The sequence below is a fragment of the Equus asinus genome, chromosome 22 (assembly GCF_041296235.1).
Source record: "Equus asinus isolate D_3611 breed Donkey chromosome 22, EquAss-T2T_v2, whole genome shotgun sequence".
In the NCBI taxonomy this organism is placed as follows: domain Eukaryota; kingdom Metazoa; phylum Chordata; class Mammalia; order Perissodactyla; family Equidae; genus Equus; species Equus asinus.
The window spans coordinates 40,562,449-40,586,207 of NC_091811.1; the positions used below are offsets into that span (position 1 = coordinate 40,562,449).

The following is a 23,759-nucleotide window of genomic DNA, read 5'->3' on the forward strand; positions in this document are numbered from 1 at the left end:
ACATTGCAGAGGAAGTAACTAATGTTTCCTAGAGAAGTTAGAAAAAACTTCAGAGAAACAATTATACTTCTTTGTTCTTAAAAGATAAGGAGTTGTGGGGCTGGCCCTGTGGCTGAGTGGTTAAGTTTGACCGCTCCGCTTCAGTGGCCCCAGGTTTCACTGGTTCGAATCCTGGGTGCGGACATGGCACCGCTGATAAGGCCATGTTGAGGCAGCATCCCACATGCCACAACTAGAAGGACCCACAACTAAAGTGTACAACTATGTGCTGGGGGGATTTGGGGAGAAAAAGCAGAAAAAAAATTAAATCTGTTTAAAAAAAAAAGATAAGGAATTGTTTTCCATAAGAGGAGGAAATAATTCCAGACAGAAAGAACAGGAAGTAGAGAGGCACAGAATAGGATTATGCATTCAGGGAATGGTGTTGAAGACCTCTGTGGCTGGAAACAAGATTTTTTATTTAGAAAGTCAACTTTGGGATGTGGAGAATGTGGCCAATGCAGGTATCAGCAAATCTACTAATGGGTTATAGATACTTAGAATTTCTTAATTCTGAAAAAAACTTTGTGCAGAAAGAAATCTACAGACAAAGCTGAGTCCTTTGAGGCATTTCTCACAGATAATAAATGTGTTCACACTTCTATTTCAGATCTTGCTCTCTGTTATTCCCTTCCCTCCCCTCCTTCCCTTAGGTAACTGACCATGTGGCACCACATGCTTACAGATTTGTTACAGCTACATTTTCACAACTTAAATTTAGCTGTTCTAAATGAATATGTGTCTAAATTTTTTAAAAATTAAACTGCCATTTTTCCCCATGTCAGTTTCTGCATTCTGGATAATTCTCTGAATCTGTAATATTTCTGAAGATCCTACTGAGTTATGGCACAATAGAACAAACTAAAGTGTTTTATGAGCAACTTCTCATTTTAATCTGAATTTAAATCAATCAAAACGAATAAGAAATTACTTTGGAATCAAAAGATTAACAAACTACCCTATCCCAAAATTGTTTTAATGAAAAAAAATCTGTTTATAGACATTAGCTCTTTGCATAAGAACGTTGAAGCTATCCATTTCAAGCACAAAAAGAAATATTAAAAACCAGGGTAGTCTTCCTGGGAAATCCCATTAGGAATGGATTTTTTTTCCATTAGTAATGGACTTTTTCATTAGTATTGAATATTTTTACACATTCTGAAAAGTAGTTAGCAGTTTGTAAAACTGGTATATTTTGAGTTTGCCTTCAATATGTCCACCATGTACTATGCATCAAACAAGCAGTCCCGAAATATACATTGATGCTATGCATTGATTCAGTCACTGTTGTTTTTTTTTTCACTTTCTAGTATCTGTCGGGCTAGTTCTCAGTTTGAAATACTCTCAATTCCAAGAACTTCAGACATGCCCAAACCCCAAACTCTAATAAAGATTTTAATTCATCCAACATTTTGGAATCTCTGCTTTTATGAAGATTGTGAAGAATTAAATTTGACCATAATTCATTGTTTTAAAGAAGTTGTATGCAAAGACTTAGGAAATAATTGGTTCTTTGTTAATTCTTTTCCTTAAATATATAATATGGATTTATGGTTTGTCATACACTCATGTTATAAATTGCAGCGGCCTGTGTCTTTTATTCTATGTGTTCTGGGCCCACAGAGCATGGGTGACACAAGAATATTTGAGTTCTACAGTATTTCAGTTGGAAGCTGTGCTTCTCCACTAACTCCTTCTTGGTAAAATCCTTCTTGTATGAAGTTTCATTTCGGCTCCCTTCCTGTCTGAAAGGAGGCACTCTCAACCATCTGCATTAAATATTTACTGAACTGCTATCATTCCCGTAGCTCCGGATGCTGACTCTGGTTCACAGCTCACTTCCAAGACAAACTTAACCACTTTATGGATTCACAGCATGTTTTGACATTAAAGAAAAACGACCTGTGTCCCAAATACATGTATATGTTTATATGAAATTTAACCAAATCAACTCCATTTTCCACTTATGAAAGAAAGTAATAGCATGAAGAAATCTGTATGGTAGATTTTCCTGATATGAAAATGGTAAGCATTGTGATTTTTCTGCTTTAGACGGCTGAGGTGGCTCTAGCCAACCTCAAGAACAAATACGAAAATGAAAAAGCAATGGTGACGGAAACGATGACGAAACTCAGAAATGAACTGAAGGCTCTGAAAGAAGATGCAGCAACTTTCTCGTCCCTGAGAGCAATGTTTGCAACAAGGTAACAGTTTCCTCTTCCAAGATTAGGTGTGGTATGTGGGGAAAGACTATAATATTCGCATGGGCATCTTCATGCATCCTGAGTGTATTTGGTGTGCTGTCTAAAAGGATAGGCTGTGAAGAAAATGTATAAGATTACACTCTGACAAATCTAAGAAAAAACCTTTTGTGCTGTTTTCTTTTTTTTTTTTAAAGATTGGCACCTCAGCTAACAACTGTTGCCAATCTTCTTTTTTTTTTTTTCTCCCCAAATCCCTCCAGTACATAGTTGTATATTTTAGTTGTGGGTCCTTCTAGTTGTGGCATGTGGGACCCCGCCTCAACATGGCCTAACGAGCAGTGCCATGTCCGTGCCCAGGATCTGAACCCTGGGCCGCCAGAAGTGGAGCTCTCAAACTTAACCGCTCAGCCACAGGGCTGGCCCCTGTGCTGTTTTCCAGAGCCCTCTACTGGACACATTGGGTCAAGCAATTCTTTTACGTAGAAGTATTTTTAAATTAATATTATAGATATTTTTCCAGAGCTTATGTGCTCAAAATAATTAGACCAAAAAAAAAAAAAGCCTCCAATAAGAGGAAAAAAGCCCATTTCCTAAAATAGCTAAATATTATCAGCACTGAAGTTTGTTTCTGTGATTTGAGTACATAAAAATGTTTATCATTAGTAAGTATTGTGTGAGGAAGATACCTGCGTAATGAAGATTAATTTCATCATATCGGCTAATTACTTAGACTTTAATACACTGTGATTAAAGTATGATTTCTAAAATGTAATTATATAGGGGCTGGCCTGGTGGCACAGTGTTTAAGTGTGCATGTTCCGCTTCGGCGGCCCAGGGTTCGCCAGTTTGGATCCCGGTGCGGACATGGCACTGCTTGGCAAGCCATGCTGTGGTAGGTGCCCCACATATTAAAAAAAGTGGAGGAAGATGGGCACGGATGTTAGCTCGGGGCCAGTCTTCCTCAGCAAAAAGAGGAGGATTGGCAGCAGATGTTAGCTCAGGTCTAATCTTCCTCAAAAAGAAACAATAAACAAAAAAAATAAAATGTAATTGTATATTACCAAATTGTTTACATTGCCCAACTAGTTCATTAGACAAATATTAGTTACTAATATTACTACCTCCTCCAACCTGTTTCATTCTGAAGTGCCTCTGTATTTTGTTTTTAGACTTGAAGTGATTGCTGAGAATGTATTGATTCAAGGGTTTCAAAATCCTGAGATTTTCAATATAGCGTTGCAATCTCTTTTTTGCTGTCACAATTCAGGGCCAAGACAAAAACAGTTAATTATCTTACATGACATCAACTTGGTACAAAATTCACAAAGCATAATGATGGCTTTATTTGAAGATTTAGTAAATAATTTACATGTAGCTGATATAAGTATAAAAAAAAATCCTGGGTTTTATAGGAGCCCTGGCATTTGTCCAGCTTCCTTTGCATGTCAGGAGATTAAAGGCACAAGCTCATACTTTGTGACTGACTCTCTTGGAGATGGCAGTGAGGAGGCTGAGTGCCAGAGGGACACACGGGGGCAGGGGGACTGACCTCTGGGTCTGAGCAGGTGGAGTTTGGGGAATAGAGTATGCATACTATGGCTGCTATGGGGGGCAGGATAGAGAATGGAGATGGTGCACAATGCCCGCCTCTTTGATGAAAGAAATCAGTCAGCATTACATGTAGAATCAAGAAAACATATTATTTCCTCTTTGAAAGAGAAGTCAAAACATTTTTAAAGGGACATTTAAAATCTCAACCTGATTTATATCAGAATTATTACCCCCAAATAGTGCATTTTCACAGAAATTTGGTTTTTTTGGGTATAGTAACTGCCTCACTCCTTAGTATTTTTACAAATATTGTTATCTTGTTACTGCCCAAGGTGGGGGGGTGGGGGATCTGCTCACTGCAAGACATGCCAATAATCAAGAGGCAAGGTGGTAGGAGAGAAAGGGTTTTTTATTACAGCTTGCTAGCATAGGGGAAGATGGCCAACTAATGTCCGAAAGAACCATCTTACAGAACAAAGACCACAGGCCAGTTATATGCGGGGCTAGTCTTTGGGGGTAGGGGAGGCAGCTGGTCTCTAGGTAGGGGCCTCCATCTGATCTCCAGGTGCGGGCAGACATCTGGTCCTAGTTCCTGATAGTCTTTTGTTTTACTGGATATGCATTAGAGACCGGAGCAGCGCCCTATCCCCTGACCTTTCAGTTGTCCTTGATGATGGCCATCAGCACAGACTCTCTGCCTGGGGGTCATCACATTCCTCAGGAACTCAAAAGAACAAAGTTATCGACTTACTGCAGCTGGGAGGGACGTAAAATCTACAGAGCATGTCTGGGTTAGTTAGTCAGAGGTCATTCAAAGTTACAATATGATTTCTTTTCTACAATATAGCTTCCCTTATGTCAACCTCCTGTTGAGCCTGCATCAATCTGACCAATTAAATTAAATCAAGGGTCTTGAAATCCACACTGTATTTTACTAAGCCCTGATTTTTTCTTAGGCTACCCCTACTATGCTTCTTGACATTCAAGGTTAAGGAAAATGGGAACCACCTGGATCTCAAGTTCTTTCACTGCAGAGTTTGTCTGTTTTTTCTTTAGAATGACACAAGGCTTGTGTTAATTTCAAAGTTTGTACAGTACATTTTAGATAACTCAAAGTCAGTAACTATCTGCTGGCGTCTGAAGAGTATTTATTATTATCTTGGTGGGTAAATAAACTCAGGAAAAAATGCTGAATAATTGTGAGAATTATCCTTGCTTCCAAATGTATATGTGCTCAGGTTTTACCTTTGGTGGGGAAAAAAGGTTACTGAGCTTATCTTCCTGCAGCAGCACAAGTATCAAACCTGAATAAAGATGTTCCTGACAGCCTGCTCTGTCTGTATCAAACTCTCTGCAAATCTGGGTTTTCTTTGATGCCTATTGCTTTATCATCTGGCTAAGAAATCACTGGAAATATTCAGGTCTCTAATTCAGGCTAATATGCCATATTGAAAGCAGTGGCAGCTGTAATCTGTACTCAATTAAAATAAAACCTATAAATATAGGTACAGAAGGAAATGATTTTTTCTTTATAAACATTATTATTCCTTTGCATTCTGCAGACATAGCCTATAACAAACGTGTCACATTCCTCCAAAGAATACAATGTTACACAGTAGAAAAAGCTATTGTAACACATCTAAGATGTGTGAACATTACCTGAGACTTTACTGTTCATTCTTCTGCCACCGTAGAGCAGCCCCCACACTAACTCTGTCCCTAGAGTTTGAGATGTCACCTGTTAAGAATGTCCCCATATGTACTCCATTGTATGGATGAACCATCAGTTATTGAACCTGCTCTGCTGTTTCCAGTTTTCTGCTGGAATGGATTACCTCCATTCTGCTCTAGGAAGACCAGGTCTAAACATCTAAATTCCAGTACAGTTCATTACTTTTCAACTTCAGTTCCAAGTTCAATTTCACCAAGGTTTTCTCCTGACCACTCTTCTGTTTGGGTTCCAGATGTGATGAATATGTCACACAGTTGGATGAGATGCAGAGACAGTTAGCAGCCGCAGAGGATGAGAAGAAGACTCTAAACACTTTGTTACGAATGGCTATCCAGCAAAAACTCGCCCTGACCCAGCGGCTGGAGGACTTAGAGTTTGACCATGAGCAGTCCCGACGCAGCAAAGGCAAACTTGGGAAGAGCAAGATCGGCAGCCCTAAAGTAAGTGGGGAGGCATCAGTCACCGTGCCCACCATAGACACTTACCTCCTGCATAGTCAGGGCCCACAGACACCCAACATTCGGGTCAGCAGTGGCACTCAGAGGAAAAGGTATGCATGCAGCGATCTTCATAGTATGGTGCAGTGGCCAGATTTTAGTTAACTGCAAAAATTAATGTGCTCTTATTGTGGAGGATGGAGGAAGGGAAGGAAGAGAAAAACTGAGAGTGGATGTACAATTGGGCCTCGCTAATGCTGGTTTTTCCAAATCAAAACTTTTGATAATTGTGTTTATTCCTTTCTATCCCCCACACCCCACCTCTTGATTAACCATAATATAATTTTTCAAGTGTCTGTCAACATTTTTTGTTGTTCCTTGTATGCATAAATATGCCTCTCCCTTACCTCCAGCCTAAAAGTTGGTAGATAAAAGGTGGATATTAAGAATGAAGTTATGTTTTACATGGGTGATAAGTTTAAAAATCATTGTACCTCTGGTTATGGTGCTGTTTACTGGCTTCTCTTTAATGGGGCAAGGATATAAGTATGTTCTCTTAGGGGAACTTTTGTTCATGTGACCAAAACTGATGGTTGACTGAAAGGTGATATCTATCTTTAGGCAAAATGCAATGGAATGTGTATAGTCTTTTTCTTAAAAGCAGGTTTTGTGCTTTTTCATTTGGTATGTTACTATTACTCAAAGGAATCACGTGTAAGGTGTTTAGTGGCTTGATTATTTTGTGATCTTTTTCCAGAGTCTTGGATGTTGAATTCCTTATCCTGTGTTTTCAGTTAATGGTAAAATTTTTATTTTAGGAGTTTTCAGTAAAGAATCAAATAATATAAATAATTTCTATTTGTGGTTCAAACTGACTAACTGTAATAAATCTCTTTTCCAGTATCCAGCATAGTTTCCAAATAGGGTTGTATCCTGGTATGGAAACTAAGCAATTAGCAAAAATCTTGATTTACGTGTTAAAAAAAAATTAAATGCTGATATAAATAATGTTGTCAATGGTGAGGCTTTGAAAGGTAATTAAAGTAAAACTTTTTTGTTTCCTATATGTATTTTCTTGGATCTCCTGCAAGACAATTTTCACCTTCCCTTTGTGATCAGAGCCGTCCCAGGACTTCAGGGGCTTCCTACCTACAGAATTTATTAAGCGTTCCCCCTGACCCCACCTCCACAGAATCATTTCTTCTGAAGGGCCCCCCTTCCATGAGTGAATTCATCCAAGGGCACCGGCTCAGCAAGGAAAAAAGGTTAACCGTGGCTCCACCAGGTAAACATTTTTTCCTTGGGTGCATGTGATGCAAATGGTCAGTAGCATAGATGACTCTCCCCTTCCTTCCTCCCCCTCATGCCCACCCATCCGCAGAGTTAACGTTGGTGATGGGTCAACTGCTACAGCTCAGGTAAAGATGCTTTCCACTTAGCTTCCAGTTACCTCCTTTACTCAGCCAGACAGTCAGAGTCTCCAGCGACTTCCTTTTAACAGCCAAGGATGGACAATGAGAGTAGGAAGGAATGGGATAAGTTCAGGGGAGACTAGCAACAGGTGCCATGCAGGACACACACCTGGATCCTGTTTGCAATTTGGTGGCTCATAGCGATTCCATCTTGGTCAAATTTTGTCATTTGGTTCTGATCATTTTTAATGTAATTTCAGTAAAGGGAGCCATCTTTATAAAAAGCCTTTTGGGCTAATCTTTTGTAGTGACTCAGAATGTCTCCTCAATCATTATAGAGAAGATAAAAGTAAAAATCCTTTAAAGTGTTGCTCCTCAGAAACATTTAGGTCTTAGTGTAATTTTCTTGTAGTTTGCAAGGCCTTATTGATTTATGCTTACCAATATGCTCACAATTTACTTTAGCTTCACTCTTTTGCATTTTTCTGTTTTACAATTCTTCCTATGAAGGGTCTCAACTGAAAATGTGACTTCTGGCAAATAAAGATCTTCCTTTTGAGAAATCCCTGCATGCTAACTATAGGTCAGAGATAGCACGCAGGAAGTCCATGAAACAAAATAAGCCCAAAGGCCACTATCATTAGGCTGAATGAAATTTTAATGAATGAAAAATTAAAACTAATTCAAGTTAGCAGGCAAAAGTTAGAAACTCAAGAGATTTCACATGAACATCTCTATTTCTGGCCTCCCTTGAGTGATTCTGAACATGTGGCAGCCCTCGGTCTGCATTCATGCATGTCAGCAACCTGTCAGAGCTCTGTACTGGCTGCTTTTAAACAGGGCAAACTTTGCAGTTTGCCACAATCCCCCTCACTCCCTATTACTTATCCCCAGCCTGCTGTACTCATTTCTGTTCTCTTCTGTTCCCTACTTGTAGACTTTGAGTTCGCCACCTTTGCCACGGAATTTCTTTTGTTTAAATTTACCTCCTACCTTATTTACTCTGACTTTTACCTTAATTCCTTTTTGGAAACCTCAGCCTTTGGATCTCTAATATTTTCCTTATCTAATTCATGAATCAGCCTAATAATTGGGATTAAAAGATGTGGTGTGGAAATTTATAGCGCATGTTCAACATTCTAAGAACAGTTGAGGAAATAGGTCGTGATAATGAGTTGGAAGAGCGTAACAGCCAAAACGTACAGCTGAAAAAACAACAACCCTGCTGGGGGTTCCTATTGTTTTAGACCCCTTTGGAAGGTGCCTTGAAATATCTGTGAATTGCCAAGGTGGTAATGATTCATCCATACACCTAACTTGAACAAAACCCACAAGTCTTTTTAGTGTTCCAACTGGATTCAGTAGCACTATCTACTAGAACTTAGGAAAGAAATTTTATGATTAATAAATAACCCTATTGTATTTTAATTTTAAAAGTGTCACATCAGTAAGATTAAAAATTAATAATAAATATTAACAATAACTATTTTCATTTTGTATATGACTATTTGATCTTTGTTTACATTAATATCTATTTCACGTCATTGTCATTACATTGTGGGAACCATTAGCATATCATAAACTTTTGTATGTTACTACCTAGTCTTATTTTTAAAGGTTATTGTATCATAAATTTTATTTCAGATGTTGCTATCACATCAATCACTACTTCCTCTCTTGTTATCCACGGAGACAGTTTTCCATTATTTGTTACATTATACAGCATTGCTAGGAATATCCTTATGCATTCAACTTCTCATCTATTTAATTTTTTTCGCAAGAGTGAGATCACTGGGTTAAAAGTATGACCATCTTTATGGTTTTTGCTCTATTTTGATGTTGCTCTCAAAAAGGGTATATCAATGTACTAAAAGCCCCACAAAATATTATTCCCATTGTCACACATTCTGAGTCTTTCTGCTGCTTCATGAACACTCTACACATCTTGCAACTCTAAGGCTAGTTAGCATACATGAATGAAAGTACCATTATGTTGTCTTTAAGTTCTTTAGGTTTGAAAAACCAGAAAATTCTATTGGCCTTAGACATGATTACTATATATAAGATTAGAGATGTAAACAACGTGAAATTGAGTATCATCATTAGGCCAGAAAATCACTTTAATGACAAATTAGCATGTTGATAAACCTTATATTTTTAACCATTTATTTTAAGTTAAAATAATAAAAGAGGGGAGGAAATAAAGCTATTATTATAGCCTGAGGAATTTTCAATTGTATATCATGGAACAAACCAGATTAGTCCTTAATGAATTCTTAGGTCAACTCAGCAAAATTTTGTAAAAGGTTCTGGAATGAATTGCTATAGAAACTGACTAACCATCTATACCACTCAAATGTAGCTTCTTAAAATATCTGCATTATTGACAATATATATTATTTTTCCTAGGCTGAACTATATTGGGCAGGACATATTAAACAATATTTATGATGCTTTTATTATATAAAATGTTTTCATTAAGCTGAGAAAGGGAAAATATGCAGTCCTATGTTCTGTGCAAGAAATATCTTAAACCCAAGGGAAATAACAGATTTTATGAGTATTTTTTATTCATGAGTTTAATATAAGTATTGATTATTATAAAATTTACTGGCTGGGAACAATATATATTCATTTTAAAAGGACAATTGCTTGTTAATTTTTCAGAATGCTTTTTGATAAGCATTGTTTTCTAAAGTATATTTTTAATATATCTTTTTAGGTGATTTAAATTATTCTAATAAGCATACATACAACTTATTTTCTATTGAGGATCATTGAAGTAATTAAATCAATAGAAAGGAAATTAATTTGTTTTGTATCCTTTGGTTGAGGAATTGCAAGAGATATAAATCTCACTTAAAATTTTAAAACACAGGACATAAAATAGTATACATAAGGGGTGTTTTCAAATAGATTTCATTTCTATGAGATGGTCAGAAGAAAACCCCATCTTCTTTAAGACACAATTTCTGGAGAATCAACTCCAGGATGGGGCATTGATTTTCAAAATTAGTAGAATGTTTTCTACTAATTGATTTGCAACATTAATACCTTTTGGAGGAAAATTCTGGCCCTTGCCTCCGACTTTGGCTCAATCTCTGCTACCTCAGCCCTGAAATTCCAGAGTTACTGGCCATGGCTTGTTGACTTTCTTGTTCTAGACTTTCTCCTTATCCTGGCATGTAAACTCCAGTGTCCTACCCATACCTACCAGCTTTGATGAACTTGAATCAAAAGGGACCCTGTTGTCATCAAGGAGTTTGCAATCAGGCAGCAGATACAGTATATCTTCATAAAATCATTGGTTATTTTGTAGCCAACATTTTATCTTGATGCCTTAACTACCTACGCCTATATAATAATAAAATAAGTCTACCAGAATATGTAAAAGGGGGGGCAGCCTGGTGGCACAGTAGTTAAGTTCACACGTTCAGCTTCAGTGGCACAGGGTTCACCGGTTTGGATCCCAGGTACAGACATGGCACCACTTGGCAAGCCATGCTGTGGTAGGCATCCCACATATAAAGTAGAGGAAGATGGGCATGGATGTTAGCTCAGGGCGGGTCTTCCTCAGCAAAAAGAGGAGGATTGGCAGCAGATGTTAGCTCAGGGCTAATCTTCCTCAAAAAAAAAATTAGAATATGTAAAAGGAATCTATATAATTCATGGGCAAGAGATATTATTTCTGTAGTAAAGACCTGACTGCATCATTTGTATAGGTAAATTGGGTTCCTGGACCCAATTGCAACGTATGCAGGCTTCCCCACACCAACAAGCAAGCTGACACCAGCTGGGTGTCCTATAATTCAACTCAATGCTGACACTGTCTACCTGGAGGTAGCCTCAGATCCACAGGTTGAGGACTCAGTCCTACAAGACTGCCCCCCGCCACCCTCAAACTCACACTTCAAATGCCAATCACAAGCCCAGGTCATTACTTTAGCTTCTGACTGGCTATAGATTGGCAGTTCCAGTGATGCCCTCCTTGGACTTCAGATGCCACTCTCAAGTCCAGGCTGTTACCTGTGCTTCTGACTGACTTGCTATAAATCAGAGGTTCCCATGACCCCCTCCTCAGATTCAATTAATTTGCTTGACTGGCTCACAGAACTCAGAGAAACATTTTACTTACTGGATCATGAGTTTATTGTAAAAGGATATAACTCAGGAAGAGCCAGACAGAAGAGATGCACAGGGCAAGGTATGGGGAAGGGGTTGGAGCTTCCATGCCCTCTCCAGGTGCACCACTCTCCCTGCATCTCCACATGTTCACCAACCTGGAAGCTCTCTGAACCCTGTCCTTTTGGGTTTTTATGGAGGCTTCATTACATAGGCATGATTAAGTAAATCATTGACCATTGGTGATTGATTCAACCTCCAGCCCTCTCCCCTCCGGGGAGGTGTGGGGGAGGTGGAGTGGCGACACAGGGCTGGTTCTTCTGGCAATCAGCTCCATCCTTAGGTGGGGTCCAAAAGTCACCTCACTAACATAACAAGAGACACCTTTGTCACTCTCAACACTTAGGAAATTCCAAACGCTTGGGAGCTGTGAGCCAGGAAGTGTGGACAAAGACCAAATATATATTTCTTATAAATCATAATATCGCAACAGGATAAACAAGAAATAAACTTGAAAAAGCAAGTTTGAGCTCTCTTCTTGAAGTAATAGCCTAAGCAATTTGCTCTTCACACTGTGTTTTCCATGGAGGAGCTTTTCCTCTTGGACGTTTTGCTTCCCCATATCATTTCGATTTCTTCTGTCCCGCCTCTTCTCTCTTTCCTTCCCACTCTCTCTCTCTTTCTCTGACAGCATCACTGAACTACTGTGAGAGAAGGTATTATTTTGAAATCTGAAAATTTTCTATGATATTTTAGATTTTACTGATTTTAAAGCAGCTCACAGAAATGTGTTAACCTTACATATGTGATCACCCCTTTACTGTTGATGTATAATCGACAATAGACACAAACCTGTTTGTTAGTGAAAATTGCCTTTACATTTCACTGCATTCAAACAAATAGACATTTATTTGTCTGTTGTGTTGCAAAGCCTGTGTTCTTAAGCATGTGCCCAAACCACTTTTCTCTCATTAACTCATTTGCTCATTCACTCATTCATCAAAATTTAACAGAATGTCTTGAGCACCTCCTACGACTCAGGCACTTTTCTTGGCTCTTGGTATAACGTAACGATACTCAAGTAAAACACCACCCTTGTTCTTCAAGAAGCTCGTAATCTGTAGGAGAGGTAGGAAAGCAAATAAGTAGTGATGTTAATAGATGTTCCTGGAATAAATAGAGGAGTTAGGGTGGTGAGGAACATCCCCCCAGAAGAGATGTGAGCGCTGCATGAAAGGTGACTAGACCTTCATAGGCAGCAGGTAGGGGTGCAGGTGTGGGTGCAGCCTTGTAGGAAAGGAGGTCAATTTGTGCAAAGGCCATGAGTGTGGGGCTAGAAACCAGGTGAGGACTTGGGAGTGAGGGGAGATGACAGTGGAAAGGCAGGCAGGGACTTGAAAACAAAGGGCCAGGTTAGTGACAGCAGAGTTCATTCCGTGGGCAGAGTTAACAGTTTTAAGAATAAGACTGGGTTTTTATTACATAAGATTATCTTCACAACAAGGTAGAGAATGGATTAGATGCGAGTAACACCTAGCGAAATGAACAGATAAAGAATCTAATTAAATGTGCAGGTGAGAGGTGGTGGAGACTTAGAATCAAAACTTTGAAGGAGGCTGGCCCGGTGGCGCAGCAGTTAAGTGCGCACGTTCCCCTTAGGCGGCCCGGGGTTCGCCGGTTCGGATCCTGGGTGCAGACACGGCAGCGCTTGGCAAGCCACGCTGTGGTAGGCATCCCACATATAAAGTAGAGGAAGATGGGCACGGATGTGAGCTCAGGGCCAGTCTTCCTCAGCAAAAAGAGGAGGATTGGCAGCAGTTAGCTCAGGGATTATCTTCCTCAAAAAACAAAAAAACTTTGAGGAATATGAATGTTTACACATGTCTGAAGTTAGAGAAATCCAGCTATATATGAAAGCCAGTGTGTCCTGTGTACACACAACCTGCTCTAACTGCCTGTGTTCCTTCCTCCTCCGGTGTTTTGTGTGAGGAAGGAACTCAGTGAATGATCTTTGAACTCACTTCCTGTACTAGCAGCCTCAGGGATTTTTTTCCTAAAGTATATTTTTTCCTTCTCCATTTTTGTACGTTCCACTCCCCAGATCACTATACTTTGTTTTTCCACAGGATTCAATTCTCTAAGTAGCAGGCGTGAACAGCATTCTGTTGACATCTGTCACTTTTTAGGCTTGTATTTTCTTCTAACATAGCCTCTACAGAGTTCTTCTGATGCTGGAGTATGTTGCCCTTGGTTTGGAATCTGCCAAAACAAAAGTTAATTCAAAAATATTAATTCACACAATTACCAAGCACATGTTGAAAAATACATTTTTGTATCTTGGCCCAATGTAATATGCATTAGAAATTGGTTCAAATTTCTGAATTTTAGTGAATCATGTATGCTGCAAGAGTATTTTTCTCTCTTTTTCTGGGTTAGTTACGATTCATTTTACAGTGGAAATGTACAACACCCTCAAATTTCTTTTCATTTCTTTCAGTATTTCTTCAAGTAGCAAGTCCATTTTTACAGGAAATCTTTTAGTGTAGCATGATCTTGAGTTGGAATATGCACTGTTAAGAATGTCATCTGAGAGGTGTGTCTCTTCTTTAGATTGTTTGTCTCTCTAATGACAGATACCTAACTGATAACTAAAAAATACAGGAATTTATCTCATTTTTTTCTAAATAGGTGTATATTTGCTTTATTTAGATAAATACCAAATATCCTCCCACTTAGCTGAATGTTTTGATTTTCATCCAGATAAACTAGTTTCATATAAAAATATTTTAGAATTTTAAGATTTTTCCCCTCCCTTATTTTCTCTTGCAAAGGGTTTGGCCTCTATGTATTATATATACACCAGTTTTACCATTGTGTACATAAATGCACAACAATTATGAAGACTTCTGATCCCTTGTCTTCACTAGGTAAAATTAACCACTTCCTTCTCTAGGCCTCACGACAAGATAGTGCATCACAATTTGTCGTAAAATCAATGTTCTCTGAGTCTGTAAGCTTTGGGGCTTGTTCTTTGGTCTTTGAATCCCCCAGGTCTTACACTGTACTTGGCACATAGTAGACCCTCCATTTGTTGGATAATTGGTAATTAGTCCAACTTTTCTACAATATCTCAAAATATACGGCTTTATTGTGGTTTATCACCTAAACAGGAAGTTCTTCTGATGTACAGAATTATAAATAGTATATTTCAGATGTGACTTAATGTAGGTAATATAATAAAATCTACATAACAATTGCGTTTGGAAATTTTTCAAGTCACTTATTCACTTTTATTATTTAATCCAGGCAGTATGTGTATCATTTTGAAGTTTCTTTATTTGGTTGTTTTAATATATGGATGCCTAAAAGTCAAGGCAATTATAAGAAAATATTCAATTTAGAGGGAAAAATTTATGAATCAATATAGTACAGAGTAAAAGGTTACATACAAATATATAGGCTTACCTTATTTTTTACTTTCTCATTCCTTTTTATACATTTTTTATAGTTTTTAAGTATATTTTTCAATAGGTAATGATGGTTCAAAATTCAAAAGGTACAAAATGAGACACAAATAGAAAGTGGCTCTCTCCACCCACAACTGTGCCCAGCCAATCTTGTGTATCCTTCCAGAAACATTTTCTGCATATACAATCCAATATGTATAAATATATACATATATAATTAAAAATATGTATTTCATATATGTATTAACAATAACATTGCCACAACCACATTGTGATGCATGCTATTTTTTTCACTTAATATATCTTAGCTTTTTCTTTCATATCAGTATTCATCTTTTTGTTTATTTCTAACCAGAAGTTATAGAGGAGAAGAAAGATACACTTGAACCCTTTGAGAAAGCTTGAAATGTTTTCATGTGTAGAATAAAAATATTTCTTGCCAAACAATAAAATGACAATTGCAAGAATGTTTCATCTTCTACACCAAAGCAATTCAATAGAAATATGATGTGAGCCACATATGTAACTTTAAATAATCTAGCAGCCACATGAGACAAAGTAACAAGTGAACTTAATTTTAATAGTATATTTTATTTAACACAATATGTCCATAATATTATCATTGCAACATGCAATCAATAGAAGTAATATTTAATGAGATATTTTATGTTCTGTTCTTCCTAGTCTTTGAAATTTCAGTGTGTATTTTGCACTTAGGGCACATCTCAGTTTGAACTAGCTATATTTCACGTGCTCAATAGCCAGATTTTGCTGGTAGCCACTAGATTGGACGGTGGCGTTCTAGACCTTCTTACTTACCAATAGTTTCAACCGGATATGATTTCTGCAAGGAAATCTAAGTTTTAATCACCAACATCTAATATTAAAATAAGATTAAGATGGCAAATATTTAGGTTTCTTTTCAAATGAAATATTGAGCCAAATGTTCACTGTTGCAAATTGATTCTGCTTTGTTCATCTCTGATTGGTAGCAATGCTCTTTTAAATAGACACCTGTTAAATGTTTGCATACCATTCTTTATACATCTCCTTTGTTTGTTACGAGATCTCCTTGTTAGTATAAGAATTTAATTCCTATTGTTTAAGTATATCCTTAGAAACCATATTTCTTAAATATTCTTAAAGTAATAAAACAACTTAATTTTTTTTAGTTGGTGTAATCAAGCTTGCAATAAGTCCACCTTATTTATTTTAAGAGGGGGGTGCCTTGAAAACGTTTTCATCCTGCCATTTCATGCATCCTGCCGATTTTAAATGGCAGTTATTCAATGACAGCATACATAGATTGAAAACACATCAAACTCTTTCACAGTGGGCTCCATGTGTTTTCCTTTTTCCCAGGCTAAAAGAGAAGATAAGGACAATGCCAAGTATATCCTTCCATGGTACAAATTGAAACCACTCAATAAAAGATACAATGATTTGGGGCCGGCCCGGTGGCGCAGTGGTTAAGGTCGCACATTCCACTTCTCAGCGGCCCGGGGTTGGCTGGTCCGGATCCCGAGTGCGGACATGGCACCACTTGGCACACCATGCTGTGGTAGGCATCCCACATAGAAAGCAGAGGAAGATGGGCACAGCTGTTAGCTCAGGGCCAGGCTTCCTCAGCAAAAAGAGGAGGACTGGCAGTAGTTAGCTCAGGGCTAATCTTCCTCAAAAAAAAAAAAAAAATACAATGATTAATGGAACATCTGATGACCACAATTGTATCAGCATTTTTATTTTGTTTTATTTTTGTTTTTGTTTTCTACTCCTTCCTTTGTCAGTTATACTACCCAGAACTTGCATTTTCTTAACAGAGTCCATATTCAAAACCTGAGCATTGTAATAAAAGTAAGCTATGATAAAAGGGTGGAATTATTTAATTACTGAAGGGATCAACATGAAAACCAACACTGCAGGAGGAATGTGCATAGTAGATTAGATCATATTTTCAATGCACATTGACTATTTTAGTGTAACTGTGTAGTTTTAAAGTCTTATAAATTTTATTAAAATTTCATTAAATCCATGGAAATTGAAACTTCCTTATTAAAATCCTCAAGGAAAAAATTATAGTCTTTCTCTAATATATCCATTAAGTTAAAGAAAACATACTTATTTGATATTCCTAATTGTTACCTATTCAGGGCAAAAGTGATCAGGTCATACCTGTGTCCACCGGAGTCTAGCCCTGTGGTACAGAAGATAGAGGCCTCCAGAAGGTGGCTGAGTCTGGAGCGGTAATGGGGAGGCACGGGTGGGCTGAGGCACACAGAAGACCCAGGCCATTCCAGGCAATAACTGCTTTCCTCTCCTGACCCTGCCCAAATGACACTTTCTGGCTCACTAAAAACTGTCAACAGGCAGATAGAAAACCCAAAAGGAAGCAAGCCTAGGATCGGTTCCTAGATCCTAGCTGCTGCCTCAGATTCACTGCAGTGACCAGCTGCTGCCCCCACATGACAAACTAGTCCAAATACTGAATTTAAAAATTGCCCTTTATCTCGCCACCTTCTGCCTGTGCGTGCTCTGCATTCTCAAGACAAAGAATAGCCTTTATTCCACCAACCTGCAACCAGTTACCCACAGCACATAAACCATAGTTTCCTTGGTGTCCTTTGTGCCAGAAGTCAGGTGCTATAACCGTTTGCTGTTGGCATGGCCTTGCCTTCGTATCCCGAAGCCCCCTTGCAAAGAAGAGTTTTAGTACTCTGTCCGGGTGGGCAGCTGGGGTCTCTCCCTCACTGTATTGCAGGGGAAGGTGGCCATCAGCATCTTCTATGCCGTGCTCACACCATTTAATCTGATCTGCGGGCACTCGTCTATTGTATTCAACTGTTTGCCCTCACTGTAACCACTAATAAGCTCTAGTATAAAAACCCTCTGATTACAAGGTATTTCCTGGAATGTTCTATCCAAAGTGTAGCTTTCAAAGGACTTTTTCTGTCTACAAAGAATACTAAGAGAAACCTAGTCAGAAAAAGCCACAATAGGTACTCAGTGAAGCCAACCTCTACGTTAACAGCTGTAGGCTCTCCTTTACATTTCTAAGGATATAGAGACAGCTAGAGTGAAGAAATACTGAAGGAGCTTCTCCCAGCTCTCAGACCCTGATTCTATGAAGAAAAATTATTCTCTCCATAATTGGGACTGAAGCTCATTGTACACAATCCATGTTCCTAGATAGACTTATAAGTAACTATGTTAAAATATCTCAAAACAATATAGTATAGTTTTCATCAAGAAAAAGGAAAATTCCCATTACCTAATATACAGAAGAAACTTTTTTTTGACAGTTTAAGGTATCCCTGTATTATGAACGGACTACATACAATGCAGGAAAGAGCAGTGTTCCGAGTTCACACTGAGTTCTTACACTTGGGTTTCCTTCTCAGAACTGAGGGTTCCATTTCTAAAAGTACACCTGTTTTGTTATACTAGTTATGGGGACCACTGATTTAATTCAGAAATGCTTTTCTGGTACTCGTCAACATGGCAGCCAACCAAACTCTTCTGAGACATTACTAAACAGAGTGGAGAGTGGACCTCTCTACACGCTCAACCTGGGTGCAGCGGCTCTCGGAGCTCTGAGTGAGTTGGGCAGGGTCTGAGCTCTGGCTGTGAGCGTGTGCAATGATGGGTGCTTCTAACGCTCATGAAAGCCTACACTTACTACTTCCTATTCCTTTGTTTTAAATGATGTAGTGAAAATGCAGTTCCATAGCACTTACACCTAGACTGCTTAAAGTGACCTCGTAATTAAACTTGTACAGCTGATCAACCAGAAAAGATTCACAGGGCACAGTATTCATTACACGACGCCTCCTGCCACCCTCTTGTTTTCTTCTTGCACAGCTGTGTGTCCGTTCTTCCACACCCCTCTTTTTAGTCATCTATTGATGCTTGTTTAAAAGAAAAAGTGAAGTCATAAAGATGTCATATAACCAATAATTTCATTGTCCTTATCATTGTCACCTCTCGGCTGAAAAGAAATAGTCATTGATATACTCTCAGTATCGCGAATTTAAAGATTTTGTAAGCTATACATGTAGAAGCCACGTTTGTTTTGGCTTTGCTCGTGACTGGACTCCAGAGATTTCCTTTCTCTTTTTTGGCATATAGGTTATTTACGTCACTTCAGTGTGTCCAGTCCACAAATCAGATCACCTTTGGAGGCAGTGCTCCTCCAGCTGGCCTCTGATATAATTGCAGCAGTCACTGAATGACTAGATTAGATTGTCACTCTTAAGATAATTACTTAAAAGGAACAACTTCTATAATTTCAAATATTTGCATTTACAAGCTTCTATGAAAATATGTACATTTATTTTGCAGGGTAATGATTTAGAGCACGATTCTCATTTTAACTAAACCTACTTTGGTGGATGTAAAATTGGTACTTCTTTTAGTTGAAGAAGATACACTTTCCTCAGGTTAAGGACTTTTTCACTGCTCTGTTGTTGTTTATCGAGTCCATTTTTTGCTCTAAAGCCTCACCTTCCAATTCTTCATTGCACTTAAGATTATGTCTTACTACAAATAGAAAAATCAGCCTATGATCAGTTTGGATCATAGGAACTGAAATTCAAAATTTAAAGTAGACCAGAGCAAATGGCACCCAGGTCCCTGGCACAGACATCCCAATGAGGATGCTGCTTAGTTCATCTTAAAAACGTATTTGTGGCTTTCCAGGCAATCCTGGCTCCACTTCTATTCATAGGATCCTTTAAAAAAACAAGTACTTATAGTATAGTCATTTACTCTGAGTAGGTATTTATTATGTGATGACAATAGAATCAGTTAAACATGAATTTTTTTCTCTTTTTATGCACTACTTGACATCAAAAGCAAAAAGAGGTAAGTTGGCTATAAATCTGTAGGTGAACCTTATTTTCTTTAATAGATTTATTCCTTAATAGCTTTGCTTCAGTTAAATTTCTACAAATCAAATACTTTTACATTAGGAAGCTTGTCATTATAAATCCTTATTCTTTTCTTTGAAAAATGAATAAGCACCTTTTGTAAACTTCGATTTTAAAAATATTTAATATTGAAACATATTGCTTTTCCTTTAACCGAGTTATATTTATGGTTTAATTTACTTGTGAGGACATAGTGCATTTTGAAATACTTGGTTTAGTTTTGGGTTTTCTGAATTGTTTTCCCCGCAAAAATGTGGGTTGCATGTTATAAGTATTTCTTCTCTTAAAAGAAGGGGGGGAAAAGTCAAGAATCAACTGACATTGGTGAAAGCCTATAATTTTCAGATTCATCGCTTTACAGAAGAGGATGTCCTGAATCTCTCAGAATATTTTCTAGTGTTGATTTTTCTCGAAATGACCAAAAAAAAATATTAAATAAGAAAATCAAACACATTTCACTGAGTGGTGTCTCATATATTTTTCTTGTTTGGGATCTATTTTTGCAATTGATCTTTTTAGTGGGTTCATGTTTATAGTTTAACTTACTTCTCTTTTGTTTATTTTTGATGACGAATTAATTCTGACATTTCAAAGCTATAGCTGGTCTTCATCTGATGCATGCATGCTGTTATTGACTTTGCTTAATGAGAACAGACCACCATACCACCTTGAGTTAACTCTGTGCCAGCTGACATTGTCCTTGGGAAGGTCGTTTCTGAACAAAGGGCTGTTTCCTAAAAGGTGTTTAATTGGTGTAAGAATCTGGGAGCAAAATGTACTTTTACCTCTTGGTGCCACTGTATGTAATTATCCTCTCCTCCTTTATCTTCTGTGTCTTCGCTATCTCAGGCTGTTGATTACACACATGCTCATGGTTTAATTGTATGTTGTTCAGAAGCAGAAAGTTGACTGTCCTGCAGGGCAATTTTATATTTCTCTTTTGCAAGGTTTGAAATAAAAATAGATTGTGAATATTGCTTTGTTTTATCAGCTAGTCATGATACTCTTCAGGACAACAAATGGAAAGCTGGGTGAAAGTTTTTGTCTAATCCATAATCACTGAAAAGTCTAAAAATGCTCCCTCTCCTTAGCAAGTCATGCTCTGACTCTACATTGTTGGACAGTTTTAAGGCTTGTCACCAAAGTGTGATAAACTATACGCAGTTGTCATTTATATGAAGGCAGAGCCAGATGTTCTTAAAGATTTGTCACCAGATCATATTTTTGCATTGTCTATACTGATATTTTTTATGTGTTTCAATAATTCTGTCTTTATTGTTCTCTGGAAACTTTTAATGAATAACGATTGTTTCTGACTATCAAGGGTGTAAACACAAAATGGGATTTGCTGTGTTAAACACTGACTGGAAAGTTAAGGTTGAGGTATCTAGTGACATGAATTAGCCAATTACACTCCTAAGTAGTTGGAAATTATGCTACGGTCTTATCTATGGGTACTTTCAGAGAAACTCATGTATTAAAAGGATATGAGATATGTTGGCAAAAAGGGATGAGATAGTCATCTCTATGTGTTTGATTATAAAATGGTCAAAGTTGTTCACAGCTATCGATTTTTACTAGTGTCAATGTACCGTTAAATTTATCATTAGATTTTTGAAAATATTTCAACTTTTCCTAACTACTATTTGTATGTATATAAATGTTTCTATCTCGTGCCCTCCTTATTATTTTTCTTTATACAATGTTTCTACCTTAAATTTTTCTTATTTTTTCCTAAATTCTCTACACTGTCTGTTTTTTTCACTTTGTGTATATAGGTGCCTATAGAACTACTTAAGTGTTCAAGTTGTTCCTACTATGAGAATGTATTTTGATGCTTCTTTCCATTAACTTTTCTGTTAATTCACTAACACACTATTTTAATCATTTTGTAGATTTAGTGAGGAATAATTTAGTGTTGATGTTTTTGGGCACACTTTAAGTAATGGCCATTGAAAAACTATTTTCAAGATTTATCCATCAAAGTCGCAAATTCTCAAAGAAGAATAGTCACCTGATAGCACTAAATTAGCTTTAAAATCTTTATCAGATAGTATTTGCTCTTTCTTATTCCTTTGTTAGAAAGAGTTATTATAAGGACAGGAATGTCTAAATTGCAAGCTCCCCCTTCTTTGAATGGACACATCAGACAATGGCATTAATAAATACTAATAAAGAAAAATCCAAGAATCCTTTAGGGAAGATGAAGTCAGTAGATTAGCAGTATTTTGCACCACATGCAAATTCCCCAAGCAAACTACTGTGGGGAAGCAAAGAATTGTAAGGCAGAGTCCTCTCTGCTATCAACCGCCCAGCATGACTGAGGAGATTAGATGCACTGCAAGGAAAGCAGTGGGGTCAAAAGCTGGATACAAGAAATGCCCAAGGCAATGAGGTAAATGCTAAAGGAATTTAGAGGAAGCGGACACTTCCTTTTGGGGTGGTCAGTAATAAAGACTGAAATTTGTTAGTTCTAAATAGTCTGAGAGAAGAGAAGAGCATTTCAGATGGATGTAATGACAGGAGCAAAGGCTTGTCAAAATGATTTCATCATATTTTAATTTCATTGTTGTTAATGGCATTTGCTTTGTTTCCTGAAGCTGAAAATCTCAAGGTCATCTTGAGGTCTCCTCCTCCCTTTGGTCCCTCACGTCTAATCAAGGAACCAGTTCCTGTCAATGGACCCTCACCTACGGGCTTTCACAAACATTCTCTCCCTGATCTGCAAGATTAGTATTTAATGTTCTTACTTCGAAGATAGAAAGACTGAGGCTCAGAATGGGGAAGTCACTTCTTCCGTGTCCCTCAGCTACTAATTGATGGAGCTGGATCTAAATACAAAGGTCTTTCTGATGGAGAGAGATCTCTAAATCTCATGCTGAAATAGAGGAAAGTTGAGCACAAAGAGAGAGAATAAAGAGTAAAGAGGCACGCAAAGAGACCATAGAAAATTGCTGCAGAAGCATCACTGGCGAATGGAAGGAAACTATGGTGATGTACTCATTATCCATTCCCATGGATTTTTGTGTAAAACCCTCACTTAAGACCTGAATGTATCCATAAGTATGCCAGTATCTAATTATGGAGACCACCTTTGTGCTATTATCCACAGATATTCCAAATTCCTGAGTTTGGGAGGCTTTTTGAAAAATAATTATGCAATTTTTCTGTCTCCACCTCCGTGCACAGGACGTGGAAGTTTGTATTTTCTACGAACGTAATTACTCAAATTTCACATTCTCTCATCCATCTAGTTTTCCCCAGGATCACTGATTTGACCACTTTCACTTCTCTCTAAAATGCTTTTTGCTAAGAAGAAAGTCTGCTGAAATTCGAGTGAAGATTTTCACTTAGAATTTGTGCTTCTGGCTTTCTGTACATATCTTTTTTCCTTTGAGTTTTCTTGAATTAAAACATATTTCTTTATTTCCACCCTTGGACTGCTTAGAGTTTAGAAGGATTTAAGAGAAGTTTAGCTATTCTTGGTTTATTTAGACTGAAGAGGTACTGTTGGCAGAGTAAGAGGAAGTCATAACCTCTTTCCCTTTGGAACAAGTACAAAGACTCTGCATTAGTCTGAGGGCTGCCATAGCAAAAGACCACAGACTGAGGGGCTTAAACAACAAACATTGATTTTCTCACAGTTCTGGAGGCTGGAAGTCCAAGATCAAGGTGTGGGCAGGTGTGGTCTCTCCTGAGGCCTCTCTCCTCGACTTGCAGGAGGCCACCTTCTCACTGTGTCCTCACATGGCCTTTTATCTATGTGAGTGCATCCCTGGTGCCTCTCTGTGTGTCCTCATCTCCCAATCTCCTCTGCTCATAAGGACATGAGTCAGAATGGATTAGGGCCCTCCCTAACTTAATTACGTC

General features: G+C 37.9%; 1 protein-coding gene across 10 annotated transcripts in view; it reads left to right on the top strand.

Moving 5' to 3' along the window:
- Positions 1-23,759, top strand: part of BICD1 (BICD cargo adaptor 1) — a 213,995-nt gene that overhangs the window by 168,043 nt on the left and 22,193 nt on the right. For 4 of the 10 annotated variants that reach the window (XM_044775308.2, XM_070493981.1, XM_014866001.3 and 1 more), the window contains exons 6-7: positions 2,092-2,243; positions 5,759-5,966. In XM_044775308.2, coding sequence (XP_044631243.1) covers positions 2,092-2,243; positions 5,759-5,966 — 360 coding nt within the window. Of the gene's footprint in view, positions 1-2,091; positions 2,244-5,758; positions 6,077-7,054; positions 7,249-23,759 lie in introns of all 10 variants that reach the window. The other 6 variants (XM_014866003.3, XM_070493977.1, XM_070493979.1 and 3 more) reach the window with 4 other exon arrangements.